This window comes from Neomonachus schauinslandi, chromosome 5, assembly GCF_002201575.2.
Source record: "Neomonachus schauinslandi chromosome 5, ASM220157v2, whole genome shotgun sequence".
Classification (NCBI taxonomy): domain Eukaryota; kingdom Metazoa; phylum Chordata; class Mammalia; order Carnivora; family Phocidae; genus Neomonachus; species Neomonachus schauinslandi.
In genome coordinates this window covers 167,013,578-167,036,765 of record NC_058407.1, presented here as the reverse complement: position 1 = coordinate 167,036,765, position 23,188 = coordinate 167,013,578, and the positions used below count along the sequence as shown (strand labels likewise).

General features: G+C 49.3%; 1 protein-coding gene and 1 pseudogene across 1 annotated transcript; one reads left to right on the top strand and one right to left on the bottom strand.

The window, feature by feature from the left end:
• The first annotated feature begins 3,753 nt into the window (after positions 1-3,753).
• LOC110589802 lies at positions 3,754-5,951 on the top strand (annotated as a pseudogene).
• Positions 5,952-13,201: 7,250 nt separating this feature from the next.
• On the bottom strand, positions 13,202-20,997 carry TBL2 (transducin beta like 2). The gene is made up of 7 exons (XM_021700314.1): positions 20,841-20,997; positions 19,271-19,401; positions 18,830-19,014; positions 18,202-18,353; positions 17,736-17,862; positions 17,234-17,386; positions 13,202-17,004 (listed from the first exon to the last, which is right to left on the bottom strand). The coding sequence occupies exons 1-7, from the start codon at positions 20,968-20,970 to the stop codon at positions 16,542-16,544; spliced, it is 1,341 nt and encodes a 446-aa protein (XP_021555989.1). The 5' UTR covers positions 20,971-20,997; the 3' UTR covers positions 13,202-16,541.
• Between the last annotated feature and the right edge of the window lie 2,191 nt (positions 20,998-23,188).

Here is a 23,188-nt window from a genome sequence, read left to right as displayed (position 1 = left end):
GGTGGCTCAGTTGGTTAAGCGACTGCCTTCGGCTCAGGTCATGATCCTGGAGTCCCGGGATCGAGTCCCGCATCGGGCTCCCTGCTCGGCGAGGAGCCTGCTTCTCCCTCTAACCCTCCACCCTCTCATGTACTCTCTCTCTCTCTCATTCTCGCTCTCTCAAATAAATAAATAAATCTTTAAAAATAAAATAAAATAAATAAATCTTTTAAAAATTTTTAAAAATTGCATCTTGATATTTTTTAGGTGAAAGCCCTGTGCTAGATGCTGAGGGGGATACAGAGATGAGCCAGCCCAGACCTTGCCTTGGGCAACTTGCCCTCAAGGCAGTGACTTCCCCTCTCAGAGTAAAAGCTACAGTGGTCTACAGTGCCCCACCTGTCCCCACACCTCCTCGCCTCCTATAACTCTACCCTTTGTTGTCTCTGCTCCAACCATACTGGCCTTCTTTGCTCATCTGAAAACATCCAGTAAAGTTCCTGCTTCAGGGCCTTTGCACTGCAGGCCCCTTTATCTGAAACACCCATCCCATATATATTTCATGGCTCACTCTCTCACATCTTTCAGATCTTTAGTCAAATGTGATCTTCTCTTCTTTTTTTTTTTTTTTTTTAAAGATTTTATCTATTTATTTGACAGAGAGAGAGCACAAGTAGGCAGAGCGGCAGGCAGAGGGTGAGGGAGAAGCAGGCTTCCCACGGAGCGGGGAGCCCGATGCGGGGCTCGATCCCAGGACCCTGGGACCATGACCTGAGCTGAAGGCAGACGCTTAACGACTGAGCCACCCAGGTGCCCCCAAATGTGATCTTCTCAATGCAGCCTTTCCTAGCCACCTATCAAAGAATGTAGTATCCATCCCTCCACTCACTATCCCCCTTCCACAATTTATTTTTCTCCAGAGCATTCATCACCCCCTGAAATACTATTATTTTTCTTGTCTCCCTTGCTTATTACCAATCCTCTTTTCAGTAGTTCTGAGATGGTACAACATGATCTGTTTCATTTTGTTCAATGATTATCCCTAGTAGCATCTAAAACAGAGCCTGGGGGTGCCTGGCTGGCTCAGTCGGTAGAGCATGCGACTCTTGATCTCAGGGTTGTGAGTTCAAGCCCTATGTTGGGTATAGAGATTACTTAAAAATAAAATCTTAAAAAAATAATAATAAAATAAAATAAAACAGAGCCTGGTATTCAGTAGGTGCTCATTACATATTTGTTGAATGAATGCCCAACCTCAATGCATCCTCTTCCATGAAGCCTTCCCCAGGTCACTCTGAGCAGGAGGAAGGATGCCTCCCTTCCCTGAACCCCCACAGAACCCTGAACACAGTCTGCATTACACTCAGGGGCAGGGATTTCCAGGGCAAGCAAGAGAAGCCACTCTGAAGACCACATGACACTGGGTGTACGTCCTCATGTTCCTGAAGATCCTGTTTAGCCACAATTGGAAGTTCTTGTACTTGTTCATTTGTTCCTTACGATCCGCTGTCCCCTGAAGTGTTAGTTCTGTGAGGGTCGGAACCCTGTGGTCAAGTTCACCATTACATCCCCAATGTCTAGCATGACACTTAGCACAGGGAAGGCACTTACTAAAGAGAGATTGGAAGAATGAGTGAATGAATGAATGAACGCCATTCTTCCCCACAGGGCCCACATCAGCTGTGCTCTCCCTCGCTGCCCTGTCCATGTGACCCGTAGAGCACCCCACTTTCTCTGTCAGAGCGACGTAGCCCCACTGCAGTGCTCAGTCCCCCTTAACCAGCACACGTGCCCAAGGCCCAGCACGCCTATGATAATCACAGCTCTTTTTTTTTTTTTAAAGATTTATTTATTTTAGAGAGAGAGCATGGGGGCGGGGGCGGGCAGAGGGAGAGAGAGAATCCCAAGCAGACTCTCCACTGAGCATGGAGCCCGACTCGGGGCTCAATCCCACAACCCTGAGACCATGACCCAAGTGAAACCAAGAGTCAGACGTTCAACCACCACCCAGGCGCCCCAACTACAGCTCTTCTAAAATCCTTTCTGTGGCTCCCCATCACTTCAGTTCAAACTCACACTGGAGCATTACTCAGGTCCCCCAGTATGACGCTGGTCACAGGGAAAAGAATGCCAGGAGACTGAAGCCGGGGTCGGAGTCCCAGCTTGGCCACATACTTGTGCCATGGCTTTGCATAGGTCACCTGACCACTCTGAATCCCAGTTTCATTTTGCTTTTTGTTTTTTGGTTTTGGGTTGTTGTTTTTTTAAAGATTTTATTTATTTATCTGAGAGAGAAAATGAGAGAGAGCACATGAGCAGGGGGTGGGTCAGAGGGAGAAGCAGACTCCCTGTTGAGCAGGGAGCCCGATGCGGGACTCGATCCCGGGACTCCAGGATCATGACCTGAGCTGAAGGCAGTTGCTTAACCAACTGAGCCACCCAGGCGCCCCTTGTTTTGCTTTTTGTTTTATTTTTCTGGGAAACGAGTTCACCAACAATGGCCTCATACCTCACAGGGCTGCACTTAGGACCTGATGAGGTGGGGAGTGGGTGAATTTTGTAAACTACAAAGTGCCTTGCAGGCAGAAATACTTTTTGGTTTCCAGTGCCACTGCTCCCGCCTGTATTCAGTTCCAGCTAAACAAGACCTGCTCCCTGTTCCCCTCTCGCCATCCTCCTTTTGAAATACCCATCTTTCTTTTTATTTTTTTTTAAGATTTTATTTATTTATTTGACAGAGAGAGAGAGAACACAAGCAGGGGGAGCAGCAGAGGGAGAGGGAGAAGCAGACTCCCTGCTGAGCAGGGAGCCGGATGTGGGACTCGATCCCAGGACCCTGGGATCATGACCTGAGCCGAAGGCAGACACCTCACCGATTGAGCCACCCAGATGCCCCCAAATACCCATCTTTAAAGACTCAGCCTCCTCCACGGTTGTTCCCAAAGCATGTAATCAGACCCTTAATCAGACCCTTAATCAGACCCCCAGAGCACTGAGTTCACCCCTGTCAGCCCTCTCCTTTTATTTTACCTCCTGAAAAGCTGAGATCCTCACTGGGCTGCTTCAGTGGAGGACCAGGCCCAAGGAACCTGGCAATGCGCACTGGTTCCAGCCTAGAACCCTGGGTGTTCATCTCCCACACTGGTATCTGCGAAAACCTGTTTGAAGACAAGCCTCGAGGAGGAAGTGCCTGAACTATGCTGGAGTTCCTCTCTTTTCCCTCCTTCTTGGGTTGTGTCACAAGCCCTGTTGAGAAAGAAGACAGAGGACCAGGATCAGGGTCATCTTTCCGTCAAAGGCTCTTTGGAGCTGTGTTCCTCTGTAAGGCCATAGAGGCCCAAGAACCAGTCCTAAGGAGTAAGGGAAACCTATAGGGGGTTGTGAAGGACTCCCTGTGCCTTTGCAAGCAGGGACAGTGAACCTTCTGGAATTCTTTGAGAGCTCCAAAAATGGAAGGTTCAATGAGGGCTTCAAAACATCTCTCCTGGCCATCTCTCCACTGCTCTTGGCGATGGCCCTCCCTCGGCCTAAGGCACGAAGGTGGCAACCAAAAAGAAGATGAAAAAGTCGCTGCAGGGCGCCTGGGTGGCTCAGTTGGTTGGGCGACTGCCTTCAGCTCAGGTCATGATCCTGGAGTCCCGGGATCGAGTCCCGCATCGGGCTCCCTGCTCAGCGGGGAGTCTGCTTCTCCCTCTCCCGCTCCCCCCTCTTGTGCTCACTCTCTCTCTCTCTCAAATAAATAAATAAAATCTTTAAAAAAAAAAAAAAAAGAAAGAAAAGAAAAAGTCGCTGCAGTCGATCAACTCTAGGCTCCAACTCGCTATGGAAAGTGGAACGTACACGCTGGGGTAAGAGCCGATTCTGAAAATGATCTTACATGGCAAAACAGAACTAGTCATCCTCGCCAACAACTGCCCAGCCTTGAGGAAATCTGAAATTGACTACTATGCCACGTTGGCCAAAACTGGTGTCCGTCACGACAGTGGCAATAACATTGAATTGGGCACAGCTCGTGGGAAATACTGCAGAGCATGCACACTGGCCACCACTGACCCAGGTGATTCTGATATCATTAGAATCCTGCCAGAACAGACTGGTGAAAAGCAAGTCACAAAATATTTCTCTTTAATAAAACTGGCCAGAGCTTATTTAAAAAAAAAAAAAGAAGAAGAAGAATATGGTCTGGGAGGGCTAGTCAGAGGCAGAGAGAGCCCAGTGCGGCCCCTAACTATGAGGAACAACCCACCCCCAACCAAGAAGCTTGTTAAAATGCAGATTCCTGGGCCATGTCCCTAAGGGTTTTTTTTCTTGTTTTGTTTTGTTTTGTTTTTATGTCCCTAAGGTTTTATCTCCATAGTTCGGTGGTCCAGCTTGGGCACACGTATTTTATTTTCATTATATTTATCTTAATATATAATATTTCCACGTGCTGGAAAATTAAAAGGATACGATGATGTTAGTATTTCTGAAGCTGGGTAACGGGTACGCAGGGGCTCATGATACTGTTCTCCCTACTTTCATTATACTCTGAAACTTTCTATAATAAAACATTTTTTTTAAAGTATGCAGTGGGGGCGCCTGGGTGGCTCAGTCATTAAGCGTCTGCCTTCGGCTCAGGTCATGATCCCACGGTTCTGGGATTGAGCCCCACATCAGGCTCCCTGCGTCAGGCTCCCTGCTCGGTGGAGAGTCTGTTTCTCCCTCTCCCACTCCCCCTGCTTGTGTTCCCTCTTTCGCTGTGTCTCTCTCTGTCAAATAAATAAAATCTTAAAAAAAAAAATTAAGGTGTGCAGTGAAGTTCAAAGGTTAAAACAATAAAACAAGCCCTTCCCTTTTTCCCTCCCCAGTCCCTCAGTCACCCTGTGCCTCATTGCCTCACCTTCCAGAGTTAAATGTAACGTTAGGTTGTTTATTTGAGATTTTTCTTGCTTCTTGAGGTAGGCCTGTATTGCTATAAACTTCCCTCTTAGAACCACTTTTGTTGCATCCCAAAGATTTTGGACTGTTGTGTTTTCTTTTATTTATTTATTTATTTATTTATTTATTTATTTATTTATTTATTTGACAGAGAGAGACACAGCGAGAGAGGGAACACAAGTAGGGGGAGTGGGAGAGGGAGAAGCAGGCTTCCCACGGAGCAGGGAGCCCGATGCGGGGCTCTATCCCAGGACCCTGGGATCATGACCTGAGCCGAAGGCAGACGCTTAACCTACTGAGCCACCCAGGCGCCCCGACTGTTGTGTTTTCATTTTCATTTGTCTCCATGTATTTTTTTTTTTTTTAAGATTTTATCTATTTATTTGACAGAGACACAGTGAGAGAGGGAACATAAACAGGGGGAGTGGGGGAGGAAGAAGCAGGCTTCCCGTGGAGCAGGGAGCCTGATGCGGGGCTCGATCCCAGGACCCTGGGACCATGACCTGAGCCAAAGGCAGACGCTTAACGACTGAGCCACCCAGGCGCCCCTCCATGTATTTTTTTATTTCCTCTTCGATTTCTTGGTTGACCCATTCACTGTTTTGTAGCATATTATTTAAACTCCATGTATTTATGCTCTTCCCAGATTTTTTTTTGTGATTGATGTCTGGTTTCCTAGCATTGTGGTCAGAAAAGATTCATGGAATGACTTTGTTGATATTTTAGAATTTGTTGAGACTTGTTTTGTGGCCTCATATGTGATCTCTTCTGGAGGATTTCATGTGCACTAGAAAAGAAGGTATATTCTGCTGTTTTAAGGTGGAATGTTCTGAATATATCTGTTAAATCCAACTGGTCCAATGTGTCATTCAAAGCCACTGTTTCCTTGTTGATTTTCTGTTTGAATGATCGGTCCATTGAGGTAAGTGGGGTGTTAAAGTCCCACAAGAGTACTGTCTTGTAGATCAGGAGTCTGACACTGGGCTAAGATCAAAGTACATTCCTTCCTAGAGGCTCTAAAGGAGATCTGTTTCCTTTCTTTTTCCAGCTCCTAGAGGCTGCCTACTTTCCTTGGTTCATGGCTCCTTCCTCCATCTTCAAACCCAGCAACATCAGGTTGAGTCCTCTTCACGCTGGCATCTCTCTGATTCCTTCTTCTGCCTCATTCTTCCACTTTTAAGGAGGTTATATCCCTGTGATTACATTGAGCCCACCCAGATAATCCAGGATAATCTCCCTATTTTAAAGCCAGTTTAATGCCATCTGCTACTTTAATTCCCCTTTGGCATGTGTCCCTGCAAAATTCTTATGTTGAAACTTCACCTCTTCACCACCCCCACCATGGGGTTGGAAGGCAGGGTCTTTGGGAGGTTGCTTAGGTCATGAGGGTGGAGCCCTCCTGAATGGTATTTGTGCTTTTTTTTTTTTTTTTTAAGATTTTATTTATTTATTTGAGAAAGAGAGAGCGAGCTGACAGAGAACACAAGCAGGGGGAGTGGCAGAGGGTGAGGGAGAAGCATGCCCTCCCACTGAGCCAGGAGCCCAACGCGGGGCTCTATCTCAGGACCCTGAGATCAAGACGCTTAACCAACTGAACCACCCAGGCGCCCCTTTGTTTTTTGCTGGGGGGTGGGGGGTGTATTTTTTAAAAGATGATCTTACGTGTAGCCCAGTTTGGAAGTCAGATTGGGCCCCGGCTCAGAAAGAATATCCAAGTTTGAGTAGGGGGCTCTGACCTGGTTTCATTATTTATTTAAATATTCTCCTTACATAAAAAAACCAGCAAACAAAAATATCTTTTGAGATTAGTAACCTAAGCATGTTCAGCCAGGCCTGCCTTCTCCCCACAGCCACAGGAAGGAAACATCTCCTATACTCCACACACAGTCCACAGAGGGCTCAGCAACTATGTACGGAAGAAATGAGAGAAGAAGAAGGGAGGGAGGGAGCTCTCCTTACCATCTTCCTGACACTGGGTCTGCCCAGTTTTCCATCTGCCTCCCCTAGTGAGCCTGTTCTCTCTTCTTCTCTAGCTTCTGTGGCTACTTCCACTCACCTGTAGAAATAGGACACTCCCTCAGGCAGGGTGGTGGCATAAGGAATAATGGAGCTATTTCTGGAGCCCGCAAACAAACCCCAAATATTATAGCAAAAGTTGTCCCTTGTGCTCTAAACACTTAGAAAATGACAAGGGTTGGGGCGCCTGGGTGGCTCAGTCATTAGGCGTCTGCCTTCGGCTCAGGTCATGATCCCAGGGTCCTGGGATGGAGCCCCGTGTCGGGCTCCCTGCTCAGTGGGAAGCCTGCTTCTCCCTCTCCCACTCCCCCTGCTTGTGTTCCCTCTCTCTCTCTCTCTGTCAAATAAATAAAATCTTTAAAAAAGAAAAAAAAAAAAGAAAATGACAAGGGTTATGGGAGCTGTGAGCCAGGGCCATGATTGAAGACCAAACTATATTATGTCTTATTATAAATCACAACACAGGAGTAACTGAAGAGAGATGCTGGCGGCTGTTTTTATAATAAAGCAGTGTGAAAATAAATAAAGGCAACATCATTAAAAATGGAGTCGGGAAGCCTTCAGTGCGCAGCCACTCAGCCCCCAAACAGCAGGAAGCTTACTTCACAGAGCCCAGCAGGAAGTCTTGCCCAGCCCAGCAGCGAATGTACTCAGCCACTGAAAACCCGTCACTACCCTAAACCCTTATCAACAGCCCCTCCCAACTTCTTTCTTTCCTCCAGCCCTTTTCATTCTGTCCTAAGTGTATTAATCAGGATAGGCTAGCTGCTGTAACAAACAACCCCACTCATTCCATGCCTTTTAACACAACATGAATTTATTTCTTGTTCATGGTCACAATACAATGCTGGGGTCAGGGAGGACCCACTCCACAGAGTCGTTCAGGGGCTCAGGTTCCCTTCATCTACTGACTCATCCATCTACAGCCTAGTGGTCTCCAGTGAATCCTCTGCTCACAGCTAGCAGGAAAGAGAAGAGAGAACACAGAGAACCACAGGACGGTTTCTAGAGGTAGTCCCAGACTCAACAGATGGCTTCTGCACACATTCCAGGACTCATCACATGATGTCACCTAGTTGCAAGAGAGCCTGGTAATTGTCTAACCTTGTAGGAGAAAGAGGAGAAGCATGGATGTTGGTGAGCAACAGTGACCTCTGCCACAGTGGACAAATTTGGGGTGTGGCACACCAAGAAATTCAAGTTTGCCCTGGGCTCCAGATCACAAAAGGTTTAGAGGTAGGGAGGGCAGAGGCCACCTTGTTAGGGTGACATACCCACCCAGGGACCAGAGACCAGTCATCATCACCAGCAACATCATCAATTTCTCTTTCACTTTGGGTTTGTTGTGATGGTTGCTATTTCTCCTGCCTCTGGGCTCCCCAAACCACTGAAACTTGTCCGGGCCGTCAAACCCACTGGCTGTATGGGGATGGTTTGTGTACACGTCCCTGTCCCAGCCTGACCATCATTTTACAACCTGTAAATGCCAAGGCACCAGAGGACTTAGCACTCATTTAAGATATGATCAATCACTGGATCTGAAAGACACGATAGCAAATGGGAAGGGGGACCTTTTAGTGGGCAAGGGAAAAGTGATGATGCTGTCCAGCAAGCACCAGGGGGTGAGTTGCTGACTCTTGCCACATCACCCTGGCCTCTGGATGTTTTGTCACCGGTGACTAATGGGCCCCACCCTTGCTCCCATCAGCTGATTCAGAATCAATACAGGAGGAGACAATGGTTGTGGGTTCCAGGGATCCTCAAAGTCTTAGAGAGACCAGCAGAGCAAGCATGTCTGAGGGGTCTGGTGGACTGCAGCTACCCCCACCCCACACTTACTACATGGACATGAAGTCTTTTTGGTAGCTAGTGCTTTGAATTCAAATTGTCTGGATGTGATGGAGGTGAACTAAAATCCTGGAAAGTGCTCAGGGTGGCTACAGCCTCTGAACCCCAGGGTTTGGCCTTCTGGTGCTGGAGCTTTACGATCTCCTTGCTCAGTAGCAATTAGCCCCTGGGAGAATCACCCTCGGGTGTGAACTCACAAGATGTTGTCATCCCAGAAAGTAATGGAATGATTTCTATTGGCAGCATGGTTGCACGGTGGAGGGGGTAAGTGGAGGCCATAGTGGGCTCATTAACTGTTGAGCACTAAGTGTGTGTGTTCATCATCACGTTAGCCAACAAATATGAAATGCCAACTGTGTGGGACGCCTGGGTGGCTCAGTCGGTTAAGCGGCTGCCTTCGGCCCAGGTCATGATCCCAGGGTCCTGGGATCGAGTCCAACATCGGGCTCCTTGCTCAGCAGGGAACCTGCTTCTCCCTCTCTCTCCCTCTCCTTGTGCTCTGTCAAATAAATAAAATCTTAAAAAAAAAAAAGAAAGAAAGAAATGCCAACTGTGTGCTCATTTGCATGGGTGCACTAAGAATAGGAGGTGCAAATTAGGCTCCTAAGACTACAAAGTCCCTGCCCTCAAGGAACTTGCCTCTGGAGGGCAAGGTCGGAGGCAGTCGGAGGTGACACCAAGAACAAGCTTGAACTCTGGACTCTGTCCCAGGGCCGAATTCTTACTTGCTTAACCTCAACAAACCTGTTTATCCATCTGCAATATGGAATCATTGCTACCTCACAAGAGCTGCTGTGAAATGAATGCGAAAATTATGTGATGAGAGGTTATTGTGAATCCTTGCAACGTATCATGTGATAGTCTTACTGGTTTCGTAAAAGTGCACATTCACTGTGGAAAACAGACAACACAGGACTAAAACTTTATGCACCTTTCCCCAAGATATTAGCCTCTGAAACATGCCTTTACTGGAGTACCTATAATTAGGAAAACACATCCATGCACAAGACACTATCCCGGGCTTCACGTATCACAGAAAGACGGCAGACGAAGGAGCTGGTTTCCTGGATGCTCCCGAGGGGCTGGGTGCAGGCAGTGGGAAGACCCCACTGCCCCTGGCAAAGTGGTCAAAATGTGTGTGGGGCTGAGGTGAAGAGAAGGAAGACAGAAGTCCCTGGGAGGTACCAGCAAGCCATTAGGATGAGAGCTCCGTCTGAATCTCTCCGTGTATTGTGTGGTTTAAAAACCTACAAGCCAAGCTCTATTCCCGACCCTCCTCTTAAAGCAGCCTCAGGTTCTGGGAGTTTGAAGGATGTGGTGCCCCAAACCACAGGCTGGTTAAAGGCTCCCCTATCCCTGGGTCAGGTGTGGGAAAGGCCCCCTCTGAAGGGAGGTGTCCAGAACGTGCTCAGGGATCCTGAGGCCCTGGGGACAATGGGGGAAGGTTCCAGGGAGGTGGAAGTTCTTTTATTCAGCTGACTGGCTCTCTGTTAGGCTGTTAAAATGCCGAAATCAAGCAGACAGGTCCTCCTGTCCTCCAGATAATCCGAGCACACGGCAACACAACGTGGGGCAGAGACAGAGGAACGTTAAGGCTTGTGAAAACAACGAGGGGCCATTAAGTTAGTCTGAGGTGATGGGAGGAAAGCAGTCTCCAAAGAGGAACTCCTGAGGGAGTTGAGGTCACGCCCGTGTGGCCAGGGACATGAGCCGGAGGATTTCTGGGGCCAAGCAGGGAATGGGATAGCCCAAGAGGGCCCCTGGCTGGTGAACTGCAGCTTTTCCTCCGCTGAGCACAAGCAAGGAAACACTCCCCTGTAGGAACAGCACACGCCCTCAGGCAGGGCAGTAGCGTATGAAGAATATTCCAAATCAAGGCAGAAGAGCACAGTGCAGGGCCTCCCATGCTTTGGTATCTGAATCCCCTGAGAGCTAATAAAGAACACAGAGGCCCAGGCCTGCCAAAGCAGGATAGGACCTGGGACTTGGTATTTGTACCCAGGTCCTGGGTGATTCTGACACCTGCCAGAGGCTGGGAACCAAGAACGTGAGCTCTGGACACAGACTCCATGGATTTGAATCCCAGCTCAGCCACACACCTCCTCGGCGACTCTGGCAATGCTTGTGATATGGATGTTCTAAGTGTATGTATCTCAGAGCTGCTGGGAGGGTGGACTGAGCTGTTACCAGCACAGCACGGAGAACGGTGTCTGGACTGGAAGTTGCACTCTGGGAATGATACCCATTAATTCTGACCTGTTTCAGCTGTGGCAGAAAGGTGCCTCTAGAGGAAGACAAAAAATTTAAAGGAAGGGATTTGAGGGTAAAACAGGATTATTTGATACATTTAACCGAGATTTTTACAAAAGCAAACAGAAAATCCTACTCGATTAGCTAGCCTATGCTACCAGCCAGTGAGCAGTTTGAGACGTTTAAGCCAGAAGCTGAGTACCCATGTTGTAAAGAGAGCATCCACAAGAGGAGGGAAAGCTCCATCAGTTTATTAGAGAAAGCTGGGGTGCTCAGCACCCCAACTCCCCCTGGGCTTCCTTCCTAACCTGTCAGCTTGATCCTGGGGCGTGACGGAGGAATGATCAAGGTGTGAATGGCTTCCATATGGGTGCCCTGGCTGCAGCTATTCTGTGGGATACTTGGAAGAACTTGAAGGTGAGACTGGAGAGGCAGTAATCAGGATCCAGATACCGGTTAATATGCAGGGCTGTTTCCACAAATCCAGAACTTCTAGAAGAACTCTCAGACATACTTGGCTGAACCCTGCGAACTCACAATACTCACTGTATTTCATTTCTGATGGGTTAAGGAGAGCTTGGCTTAGGTTAGTGAACTTGAAACTGCAGGCAAAAAATCAAGTGTGGTTAACAAGGTAAATGTTAGATGTGGGCCAAGAGGACTCCTTCTGGGGGACCTGTCCTGGCCTCCTCCGGCTATGTCCCTCTCCATGAGGCACAGGATTTGCAGGACCAGGGAAATGGGGATACCCAGCGCTTGTGTCCCCGCTCTCACCTACCAGACAAGTTCAGGTACGCATCTTAGACCTTGGAATCCCTGTCCAAAATGACCCAAGCCTGCCTCCGAGGCCTACGGAAGGAGCCTTTCCCCTGGGGCCATTTTCACAAAGACGGTGCTGCCCCATGGCGCACACCCTAAGGCCCAAGTGCTGAGTGGCCAAGAAGTGGTGGTTTGCAATATGGTGACACTTGGGAGGTGTGTGCTGGGGTTTCCTTGTAATGTGGGAAAGAACCAGGTGGGAAGAGAAGAGGCCTAGACCACAGGATGGCCAGCTATGACACCACACTGTGGCACAGACCTGACTCTGAGAATTCTCAATTCAAACTTGGCCTTCCAGAATGTTATGTCGCGGTTAGGAGGATGGAACGTATGTGGGCTCAGCTTGATTTTTTTTAACCTTGAAATATTAAGACATGGCGCATGGGTCTCCATTTATATTCCTGCCTCTGGCTTTTACAAATGTTGGGGATGTGCCTGATGGCTAAAGGTATGTACCAGATAGACCTCAATTGAAATATTGGGAGTGTGCCAATTATTACGTGCCTTGGGCAATTTACTTGAACTCTCTAATAATACTGATGTTAAGGCCTTTCAATTGCAAGTAAGAATATCCCAATTCAAACAGACTTCATCATAAATAGGAATTTATTGGTTCTTATAACTGACAAGTCCAGTGGCAAACACCTCAGGTGTGTCTGGATCCGGCAGCCTCATCAGCATCCTCAGCACGTGGTCTCTGCTTCCCTGTGTTAGCTTCCTTCTTGGGCAGGACTACCCATTGTAATAAGCCTACATCCTACTTACCGAGCAATCCCCACAGAAAATTAAAGCTATCACTTTTCTAAAGATCTGGCAAAGTCCAGGGACCTGATGATTGGTTATATGCCCACCATGAAGGGTCTCAGTCTCTCTCCTCTAAGTCATGTGGATTGTGGATTAAGAGTCAGGGAAGTGTAGTTCACCAAACAAAAATTAAGATGCGGTTGCTGGGAGAACAGCTGAGGCAAAAACAATAGTGGGTTGGTGGGGATTAAATGCTTAGCACTCAAGTTAGCCGCTACTAACATGGTCGAGAAAACGCGGATGGACTCAAATCGGGTGTGCATGCGGAAAATGGAAACCACACTCATTTTCCAAGCGCCCCGAAATGGAGATTTGGAATTGCCCTGACAAGCTTAGAAGACACACTGGAATTGCGTGTAGGAATCATGCCTTCGGTTGCTGTGGTCGATCCTGCAGTGCCAACCCGTGCCCATCAGCACACCTCTGCCTGAAGAGCTGCGTGTGAAACCAAGCCATGCTCGCCAAGAAGATGTCTCTGGAATTGTGTAGAGAAGTACATGAACCCTCAAATTATTACGTTACTAGATCTGTGGCCAATTTGGGGCAATGTTCAGTCTATCTAACCTGAGATAATCTACTATCACTGATGACTCATCACGACAGTATGTGTTTCCTACTCACCACCTGTAATCTCCAATTACAGGACAATCTTGAATAGGAGGAGCCTTCTTACTTTGATGGAAATAGACCAAGACTATCAATAGGGCTTTAAATGTGCACCTTTGTGGTTTAAGTATTGTGTTCTATTTTTGATGACTGATAAAAATAGGCTATATACCACCATTGAAAATATATCCCCGGCCTTTTATTTTGAAAAATTGCAAACCCACAGAAGTTGAGATAGTAATACTAAAATGTTAATGCTGCCTTCACACACACAGAGTTTTAATCAAAAACACGCAGCGGCCTCTGCTCTAGGTTAATATCCAGATACCTTCTCCATGCGAAGCAGCCTCAACATTAGTGAGAGGAGCAGTGTCCTCAGGAAGTCTGTGACGACTTTTTTGTAGGGCTTCACTCGTCTAATTAGATACTCACGGCCCTGCAAGGCCCTCAGAACAGGATTTATTCCCATTTTACAGAGGAGGAAACAAACTCAGACGCCCAGTGATCTATCTGCTCAAGGTCTCAAGTCAGTTAAGTGACCCGGCCAAACCTGAAGCCAAAGACGTCTGACTTCAGTAACTCAACATACTACGGTCACTTGCCTCCCGGATACCCAGTGAAGAGTAAAGCCAGAGCCAAACAGATATGCAAAGAAGTGTTTTAGCCTCATTTTTCTGACAACCTGAAAGCAACTGTTCACCGGGACCCATGTGCATAGCGTTATTAACCAGAAGTCTGTTATCAAGAGCATAAAACCACAATGGAAATTGAGTGGGATGATGCACACAGAGGGTATCAAATGTCTGCTAACTGCCCCCCCATTTGACTTCAATATTTATTGAGTGCTTACTCTGTCCCTGGTATTGTGCTTGGGGATACAGAGCAAATAAGACAAAGATTCTGCCCCTGTGGAGCTCACATTTCTGTAGCTTAATGAACAATCCAGAAGCTGCCAATGAGAGATTGGTGGGCGGCATCTGGCCCACGTTAGTGTTCTGTTTGGTCCACAGTGTTTAATTTTTGTTTTTATAATAAATCGCCAACTTCTAGCTTCTCTCAAACAAGCAACTTCTGCTGGATTCCTGAATAATAAGTAGCAGCCACCCCTACCCCTCACCCCGGACACCTGCCCTCTAGAGATCACTTCAGTTTCCCCCCATTTTTCACCATCTTACACCCAGGCCATTGTGGCCCCACGCATGCATTTACATTTTCCCCTTGACATCCATAAGCATTTCAGCCGAAACCCCTGGAGCAAACATATATCCAAACAAGATCATTTCAGATAGCATTAGGTCACTACAAAATAAATAAAGTAAGCTAATGTGACAGGTGTGGTATGATTGGTGGAAAGGGCTACTTCAGACTGGGTGGTCAGGGAGGCTCTCTCTGAAGTGTAATTGAAAGGGAGACCTGAATAATGACAAGCATGACAAGTCTGTCAACAGAAAAGAAAAAGGCTTCCAAGCAGAGGGAAACGCACAAGCACAGCTTCCGCCTGAGGCAGGACAGAACTTGGCTTGGTCAAATCCGTAACAGCAAGGTTGGGGTGGCTAGGAGAGCGGTCACGAGATCACAGAGGAAGGAAGAAGCCAGATTACATAGCACCTTGTAGGCCATGATGAGAATTTTGGATTTTATTCCAAGTGCAATGGGAAGCCTCTGGAAGGTTTTTGCTTGGGAACAATGTGATCTGGTTTACACTTTCAAAAATCACTCTGCTACGTAGAGAGCGACTTAACGAGGCGAGAGAGGAAGCAGGGGGATCAGTGAGGAAGCTACCTTATCCACAGTCCAGTAGGTGACAGTGGCTCGGACCAGGACGGTAACAGAAAAGATGGAGAGAAGCAGATTCAGGTATATCCTGAGTCTAACCAAAAGAATTTTCTGATGGAGTGGATGGTAGGAGTGGGAGCATACCGGAGGGATTAATGAAAAAGGGAGTCATTAGGGGTAACTTCAAGGTTGTGCCTTGTTCAAACATTTATGAGTTGGGGATGTCTAGGGGCGGCCCTGATTTTAGGGAGAGAGACAGCAAGAATGTGATTTCAGAGGAATACATTTTGCCAAGATTCAAGTCTCCCTGGATCCTCATTTCCCTTCTCCCACATTCAAGCAGTCTCAAATCCAAAACATTTGAACTTTGAAATGCCTCATCTCTTACCAACTCTATCCCTTCAATTTCAAATCCATCGCCTACGTCCTGATTCAATCCTCTCTCTTGCCTTTTTACAGCAGCGTCTATAGCTATGAATTAACTAGCAAAAAGCACTTAACAGCCACATGTCCCTCTCTCCCACCAGCCATCTCTGATGGCAGCGATCATGTCTTGTTCGTATTTATCTCCAGTGCCTCGTGCAGTGCTGAGCACAGAGCAGGCACTGAAATACCTGACAAACTGAAAAGAGATCCCCTCAAAGAGGATATCACCTTGAAGACAGGAGTCCAATCTTGGATTCCTATGATTCCTCTACCCAACTTAAAGCAGAACCAGATACAACATGTATGATCAAGTTCCAGAAACTTCGCCTTCCCAAGAGATGTGTTTCCTTCCCTTTAATTTAGTTTGCAACTACACTGAGTCCCACTTTTACCCGGTAGTTAGTTAGTGAGATTGGCCGACAGACAACATATATTACTACTCTTTTCCACTTTTCTTCCAAATCTAGGGACTTTATACGTGCATACCTTCACAATACCTTTCTAATAAGCAGGTCAAGAAAAAATCATTCTCCATTTTCAAATAAAAAAAACTGAGGCACAGAATGGAATCCCTTAATTCCTTTTCGATAGAGTTAGGAGCTTCGCCTGGATTAAGACTAGCCCTTCCCTGACACCACACCACAGTTCTGTCACTGGATTGTATCCCAGGCTCCCAACCCTGCCAAGACTGCTGGTTAGTACTCAGGTGTCCCCTAGGTTTTGCCTCCACAATTACAAACTCCTTTGGGTACGAGGGTGTGTTGCCACAAGGTCAAGGCCATGTCCTCTCTCTCTTCAATTTACTCTTTCCCTCCGTGCCTGGTGAAGACAGATTCCATCCCTTGGGCCCAGGAGAAAGAGAAGCACCTTGGTTATTAGACTGGGAGGTCAAGTAAGGCCAGGAGTCACAACCGGCAAGAAGAGAGAGAGATCAAAGTAAGCAAGAATAGTTTCAATGGGGAAAAGGGAGAGAGGAGCCACCACTGAGAAAATCAGAATACGCCTTTCAAAAGGTTTCCAGCTGGGGAGTACCTGGGAAGAAAAGTGGCAGCCGTGGTGGCAGCAGCATGCCAGACCCTTCCTGCCAGACCCTCCCAGAGTCATTTCTTCAAGGCACCCAGGCTTCTCAGCGCCTCCTGGGCCTGGGTCAGCTGCTGCTGCAGCCTCTGCCGGGTGCTCTCGTTGGAGGCCCGCTTCAGGAGGCCCTGCATTTCCTCCACCACTGCCCGGTGGCCAGGGGTGTTGTGGAAAAGCCGCACTGCGCGGTCCCCACAGGAGGCCAGAAGCCGGCCGGTGATGTCAAAGGACAAGTCAGCGATACACTCCCCATGGACCTGCTCAAAGCGCTCTTCCTTCTCACCCCGCCGGGTGTTGTAGAGATGAATACTGCTGCCACTGGCCAAGGCCAAGACCTGGGCGTCAGGGGAGAGTGCCAGGCGGCATGGCATGGTGCTCGCCTCTTCAAAGCAGCCTGTCCTCAGCAAGTAGGGATCCTGCTGCTTCTTGTATTCCACATCTGTGTCCCACAGTTTCCACGTACCGTCCTTGGAGACCGAGGCCATCCTGTAGCATGGAAAATCACGGCTCTAGCCCCAACACACCCTGGGCAGGGAGGGCACTGGGACGGCAGGAGGGGTTCCAGCTAGGAAGCCAACTGCACCGCTGGGCCTACTTCCTGCTGAAGGCCAGGCACTCTACCTACTGCAGAGCTGCCACAGAGATAGGCAAAAGGGCCCCGGTTGCCAAGAGGGGCTGAGAGCCACCGGTAAGACGTCAGAGAGGATGCACTCACCTGCGGGAGTCATTGGAGAAAGCGAAGAAGTGGACGGCTGCAGAGTGCCCCTTCAGTTCAAAGGCTCGCACAACCTCCTGGAAGTCGCTGTTTTTCCCAAAGCAGACTTCCCAAACTTTTACATCTGGGGTGAAGCCACACGAGGCCACAAACCTGCCACACAACCAGGTTCCTTTACAACTTAATTTTAAGGGCATCTCATTTCTGCCAACCCACTAAACCTCATTCCTGAGTAAGTTAATAATCATATGTGTAAATAACGCTGTGCCTTTTAAAACCGCTTTTATACACAGGACCTCAGTTCATCCTCATGACCACGCTGTAAGATACATAATACGCCCACCCCAGCCTTTTAAAAACTATAGATGGAGAGACTAAGGACTTGGATCTAGGCGTCCTGATTCCACATCGTATGCTCTTTCCACTATTTGAAACTGGCTCTCTGCTCTGTCCCTGGCCACAACTTCTGCCCATCCCAGATGCCAAGTCCCTCCTTCCTCACCTGCTACAGGGGGAGATAGCAGCATGGGTATTGTTCATCTGGTTGGTGTTGATGGTAGACAGCACACGACCTTTCAGATTCCAGATGAGGACAGTCGTGTCACTGGAAGCAGTCATGATGAACTTCCCTGAGAGGGGAGGGGAGGGTGACATGAACTGAGGTCAATAACCTGACCAAGTCTCATTCTCTAAGGAGACACTTACAATGGCCTCTGCTGCCTCAAATATCCATGCTCCTCTCCTAAGCCAAGGGTCCCCACAGATAAGGATTTTGCTCAAGACTGCGGGTCTTACCTGCCTCCCCTGGGGACCTGCTGTGGCTCTGGGACTCCACGGGAGCCCGGAGCCAGAGCCCCTTTGTCACACTAGGGCTAGCATAACTCTCAGGCAGCGTTAACTCATTCAGCAAGTAACTGGTGCTACTTCTTCTAGTCTTAGGTAAGCTCCACCCTCTGAATGCCTCTTACCTGTGTCCGCAATGCCAATGTTGATGATGGGTGCCTTGTGCTTTTTAGGAAAGTCCTCTGGGTTGGCTGTGAAGGTATAGCCCCCATCCTCTCGCTTGGTCATCTTGAAGACACGAAGGGTGTCTCCATTGGCCAGCCAGACGATGAAGGCTCTAGAGACAGGTAGCAGACAAGGCACTCGTTCGTTTGGACATGGAAGCCTATGTGTGCCAGTTCCCATGCTAGGCTCTGAGGAAAATCATGGGTCTTCCTTCATGCCCCAGTCCAGCCCTGCAACTTAACCCCTTGGTTCAAAACCTCTTAATACACTTCAGAAGATAGGACTCTCATAGCTTTGGCTCCTCCTGTGTCTCTCTAGAGTTTAGAAAACCATTATAACAGCTTCTAAGATGAATCTGGAGCCAGACTTTGTTTGGTACTTCCCAAGTAGGAACACATCTTCCTCTCTCTGCTTCCCTGCTGTGCAAAATGCAGAGACCTCCAGGGAGCCCCAGGCACTGCTCAAGCTGTCCAGATAGTCTTTCTGCCACCCCCAGGGAGATCCAGGGTCCCCCCTCGCTATTCCAAGTCAGGTATGGGAAGGACATAAGCCTGGGGCTGGGCTTCTGCAGGCAAAGCTGAGTCCCACCTGCAGTCAGGGCTGAAGCGCACCAGGGTGGCATGGTCCAGCTCCACATTGGCTCTCATGCTGCGATGTTCCCGCTGCAGGAAGTCCTTGGTACTCCAGATGCGGACGGTGCGATCATCTGCACAGGTGGCCAGGTACTTGCCATTGCTGCTAAAGTCCATGCAAGATATGTTCCCACTGTGGCTCTAAGGGAAGGGTTGCAGGAAGTATGAACAGGGACCCCTTGGGCAGATGGGGTCTGTTGCCTGGATTAACGGCAAGCTGCTGATGGGGTGTGATGAGGAGGGGTAGGATGAGGCATCCCCAGTGATTTTGGTCAGAGGCAGAAGAGTCTGTCATGTGCATAGAATACTAATGAGGAATAGTCTGCCGGGGGGGGGCGGGGGGGGCGGGCGGGGGAGTGTCTCTGTATATGTGTGCTGAGTATGGGTACCCATGTACCTTCAGTGCCCCAGCCAGGAGGCGGTGAGTGAAGTTGTGCTGTTGAGGCTTCTCCCTGCGAATTCGTTGATGCTGTTTCTGCTTCTTGGATCTCAAGGACTTGTCAAGTGGCAATCCATTTGCTTTTTGGCCTATGAGGAGAGGCCGTGTCATCTACCCATTCACTCACTCACTAAGCATTTCCGACCATCTATGATTGGCCAGGCATTGAGCGGAGCAGCAAGACAGGACCAGAGAGGGTCTCAAGCTCGAGAAGACACAGTGATGTGGACAAAAACAGGGGCTTTGGAATCAGACTGGGTTTGGATTGCGTCTCTACCACTGAGTGATCTTGAGGAGACTGCTTGCTGTTAGTCCATACAGCACCTCAATGCAAACTAGAAAAGGCGTCGGCGCAGCTCAGTGGGTACACAGCACGGCCAGCCAAGTGCAGAGTGTTGGTCAGACATCCCTAGGTGGGGAAGAACGTGCACAACCAACTCTGGCGGCCCTGGCCTTGGGCAAGTTACTTAATTGCTCTGGGCCCTGGTTTCCTTAAAGAGAAGCTATGATTACCCAACATAAGCATTAAAGGCTCAGAGGACTCCCAGAGAGAACTCAGGGATGAGAGGTAGGTAGTCAACACCTGTTGAGCACCAACCCTGAGCCGGGAATGGTGCCAGCCACTTTTGCATAAAATAGCTATTTTCATTGAGAATCAGGCCAGGTGCAAAGCTGGCATGTGTTAGATTACTGCAGATGCCCCTCAATTCCTACAGGAAATAAACTCCTGAGGCCCATGTACAGAGACCACCACAATCTGCCCTCTCCAGCCTTGTCCCACCAGCGCTCTCCTCCCCCTCATGTCAGAGTCCCATCAAATGCCCTTTGAGAACTGCCTGCCTTCATGCACGTTGCCTTTGCCAGCGATGTTCTTCCTCCCTCCTTGGCCAAACTGACACATCCATCCTTCAAGACCGCACGCCACGTGTTTCCTACTCAGTGAAGATTTCCTTGACCCGCCCACCCCCCCCCCCCAAAAAAAGCAAGGCTGACCACTCCCGGCCTTGGGTTTCCCGTTGCTAGTACGGACCTCCTCCCTGAAACCCATTACACTCTATTTTTCACTTACATTTTCGGATGTACTTCTCCGTTACGCGACAGCGTGCTCCCTAAAGGAAAAATCCACCCCACCCCCCACCTATTGAGAACTAGTCGGAGTGCTTACAAATGCGTGTCCGTCTCCCCTCACCCCTCCTCGCTTCCCTAAAATAACGAGCGAGTAGCGCGCTCGAGAGTTTGCAAGCGCTCTCGTAGCAACTCCGGGGAGACGCGGAGGCTGAGCCGGACAGCTCCTTGGCCTCGGCCACCGCGAAAGCGGCAGCGCGGGACCCAGCTTGTAATTACGGGCGCGACCAGCACGGCGAGCCGGAACCTCGTCTCCGGAAGCGAAGTTCACTTCACAGGAGAAACTGAGGCCCCGGGGATCCGCGGCACCCCTGCGGGCCCAAACCGCACGTCCGACCACCGGGAGGCCGGGAGCGAGGTCCCCGCGGGTCGTCCCCACCAGCCCCGTGCCCGCTCCACTAACCGGCGGACCGGCTGCACGTCTCCTCCTCCGCGCGCAGCCAACCCCGCGCTACCGCCGCCGTCGCCACCAGGGCCAGCAGCCCGAGAAACAGCGACAGGCCCATCAGCTCCGGCATCTGCGGCAGCTCCATGTCGGCAGGGCGCTGCCACCTCAGCCTCCGACTACGCTGGCGCCGGCACGCCTCCGCGGGGCCGCGCACGCACGCGGGGCGGGGTCTGGCCGTTGGCGCGTCCCGAGGGGCGGGGTCTGGCCGTTGGGCACCCTGGGGGCGGGGCCTGACCGTTGGGGCGTCCCTAGGGGCGGGGCTTGGCCGTTGGCTCGTCTCGCGGGGCGGGGCGGGGCCTGATCGTTGGAGCGTTCCGAGGGGCGGGGCTCGGCTCTTCTGGTGTTTGGTTGCGAAGCTCGCTCGAGGGCAAGATCTGAAGGCTCTGCCGAGTCATCCTCTTGAGTAATTTACTGATAATCGTTTATTAAAGGCGCTGTGCCAGCCATCTCCACAGTGGATCCTTTCGAGGAGGCAAGGCGGGGATGAGACCGTCTGGATGGACCAGTGTGTGCCAAGACCAAAGAGAAGGAAAATCAGGAGGCGGTTGCTAGGATCCAAGAGGAAAGTGATAAGGACCTAGACTTAGGGGTGGCCTGGAGAGTGGAGAGGAACTTGAAAAGATTTTTAACGAGATATTTTTATTTTGAAATTATAGATTCACAAGGAGTTTGGGAAAGCCAACAGGAAGGTTCCCCGTACCTTCACCCGGTTTCCTCCAGTGGTAACATCTCACGTAGCAATAGTGCGATATCAAAACCGGGAAATTGGCATTGATACGGTCTACAGAGCTAATTGATAGGGTTTGAATTAGACCTGCTTGGCTGGAAAGAGAGTGTTCTCAGAACAAGGAGCAGTGCCCCGTGGGCCTCCCAGCCCTGCAGCGCAGAGTGAGTTGAAATACCAGGGTCAGGGATTCCAGATTCAAAGGTTTCCGTGCCCACCAGGGAACCTCTCCTGAGAGTGCAGGCTCTCGGGCCTTTAGAAGGACCCTCTAAAGAGAAGGGCTGCTGCAGAGACCAGGTGACAGACAGATACACCCATAAGCTCGGTTGAGGACATAGATCCAGTCAGAGAGCAGATGGAGTGTGGCCTCATTTCCTTCCCTTTTGTCCTTGGTGGGGGGGGGGGGGGGGTGGGCTTTGACCCAGCTGTGGGCGGTGGGGTGGGGACAGCTGGGAGGGGGTGTCCAGAACATCCTGGGGCTTTTCCTCCTTAATTTGCTATTTAGAACTGTAGACCAGCCATGAACCACTATATCACCTAGAGACAAAGCTATACTTTTTTTTTTTTTTTAGTTTATTTATTTAAGCAATCTCTACACCCAACGTGGGGCTCAAACTCACGACCCTAAGATCAAGAGTCAAATGCTTCTCTGACTGAGCCAGCCAGGTGTCCCGACAAAGCTGTACTTTTAAGAACTTCATTCACCGAGCATTTTGCATGTGACATTTATTGATCCGGGAGCTTTGTATTTAATTTAATCTCCCATTCCCATCCCACAGATTAGGAAACTGATGCTCTAGGAGGTGCTCATTAATTGACTTTCCAGATCACACAGGAGAAGAGTGAATGTGGCAACACATGCAGGTCTGTCTGTGACTCCAATCTTTTGATGTGGGGGACAAGGAGAAGAAAAAAATAAGGCTCTGTGGACAGCTCAGTCAAGGCTACAGAATTCTTCCACATCAGGATTTTAGTTGATTTTTCTAGCAGCCTCTAAGGCCAGTGATGCTATGAAATTAAACAAATGAAAAAAAAATTAGGCTCAGGTCAAGTGACTTACGCAAGGTCAACAAGGAAGCAAGAGATACAACTCATTGGGGTGGGTGGTAAACCGGGGTCCACTACACTCCAAGACCCATCCTCCTCCTACCTCGCCACTCAGTGGTGATAAGGCCTGGCTCTTACCCTCAAGTGTCACAGTTGGAAGCCAAGGTTAGCTTGTGGAAGGACAACCAATGACACAAAGCAGGACTTGGGAAGGCTGGGCAGACCAGGGAAGGAGCTCTACTGGGAGCTCTACCAATGGGTTTTCAGGGGCAGTGAGACTTGGCTGTAGGGCCGTGGCCCAGCATCATTGTAAATGTAAATTCTTAGACTCCATCCCAGACCTGTTGACTCAGAAATTCTGGAGGTGGGGTCCCCCGGCAATCTGTATTTTAAAAAGCCCCACTGGCTAAGTGATTCTGATGCATAGTACGGTTTAAGATCCACCAATTTAGGGGTGCCTGGGTGGCTCAGTCGTTAAGCGTCTGCCTTCAGTTCAGGTCATAATCCCGGGGTTCTGGGATCGAGCCCCACA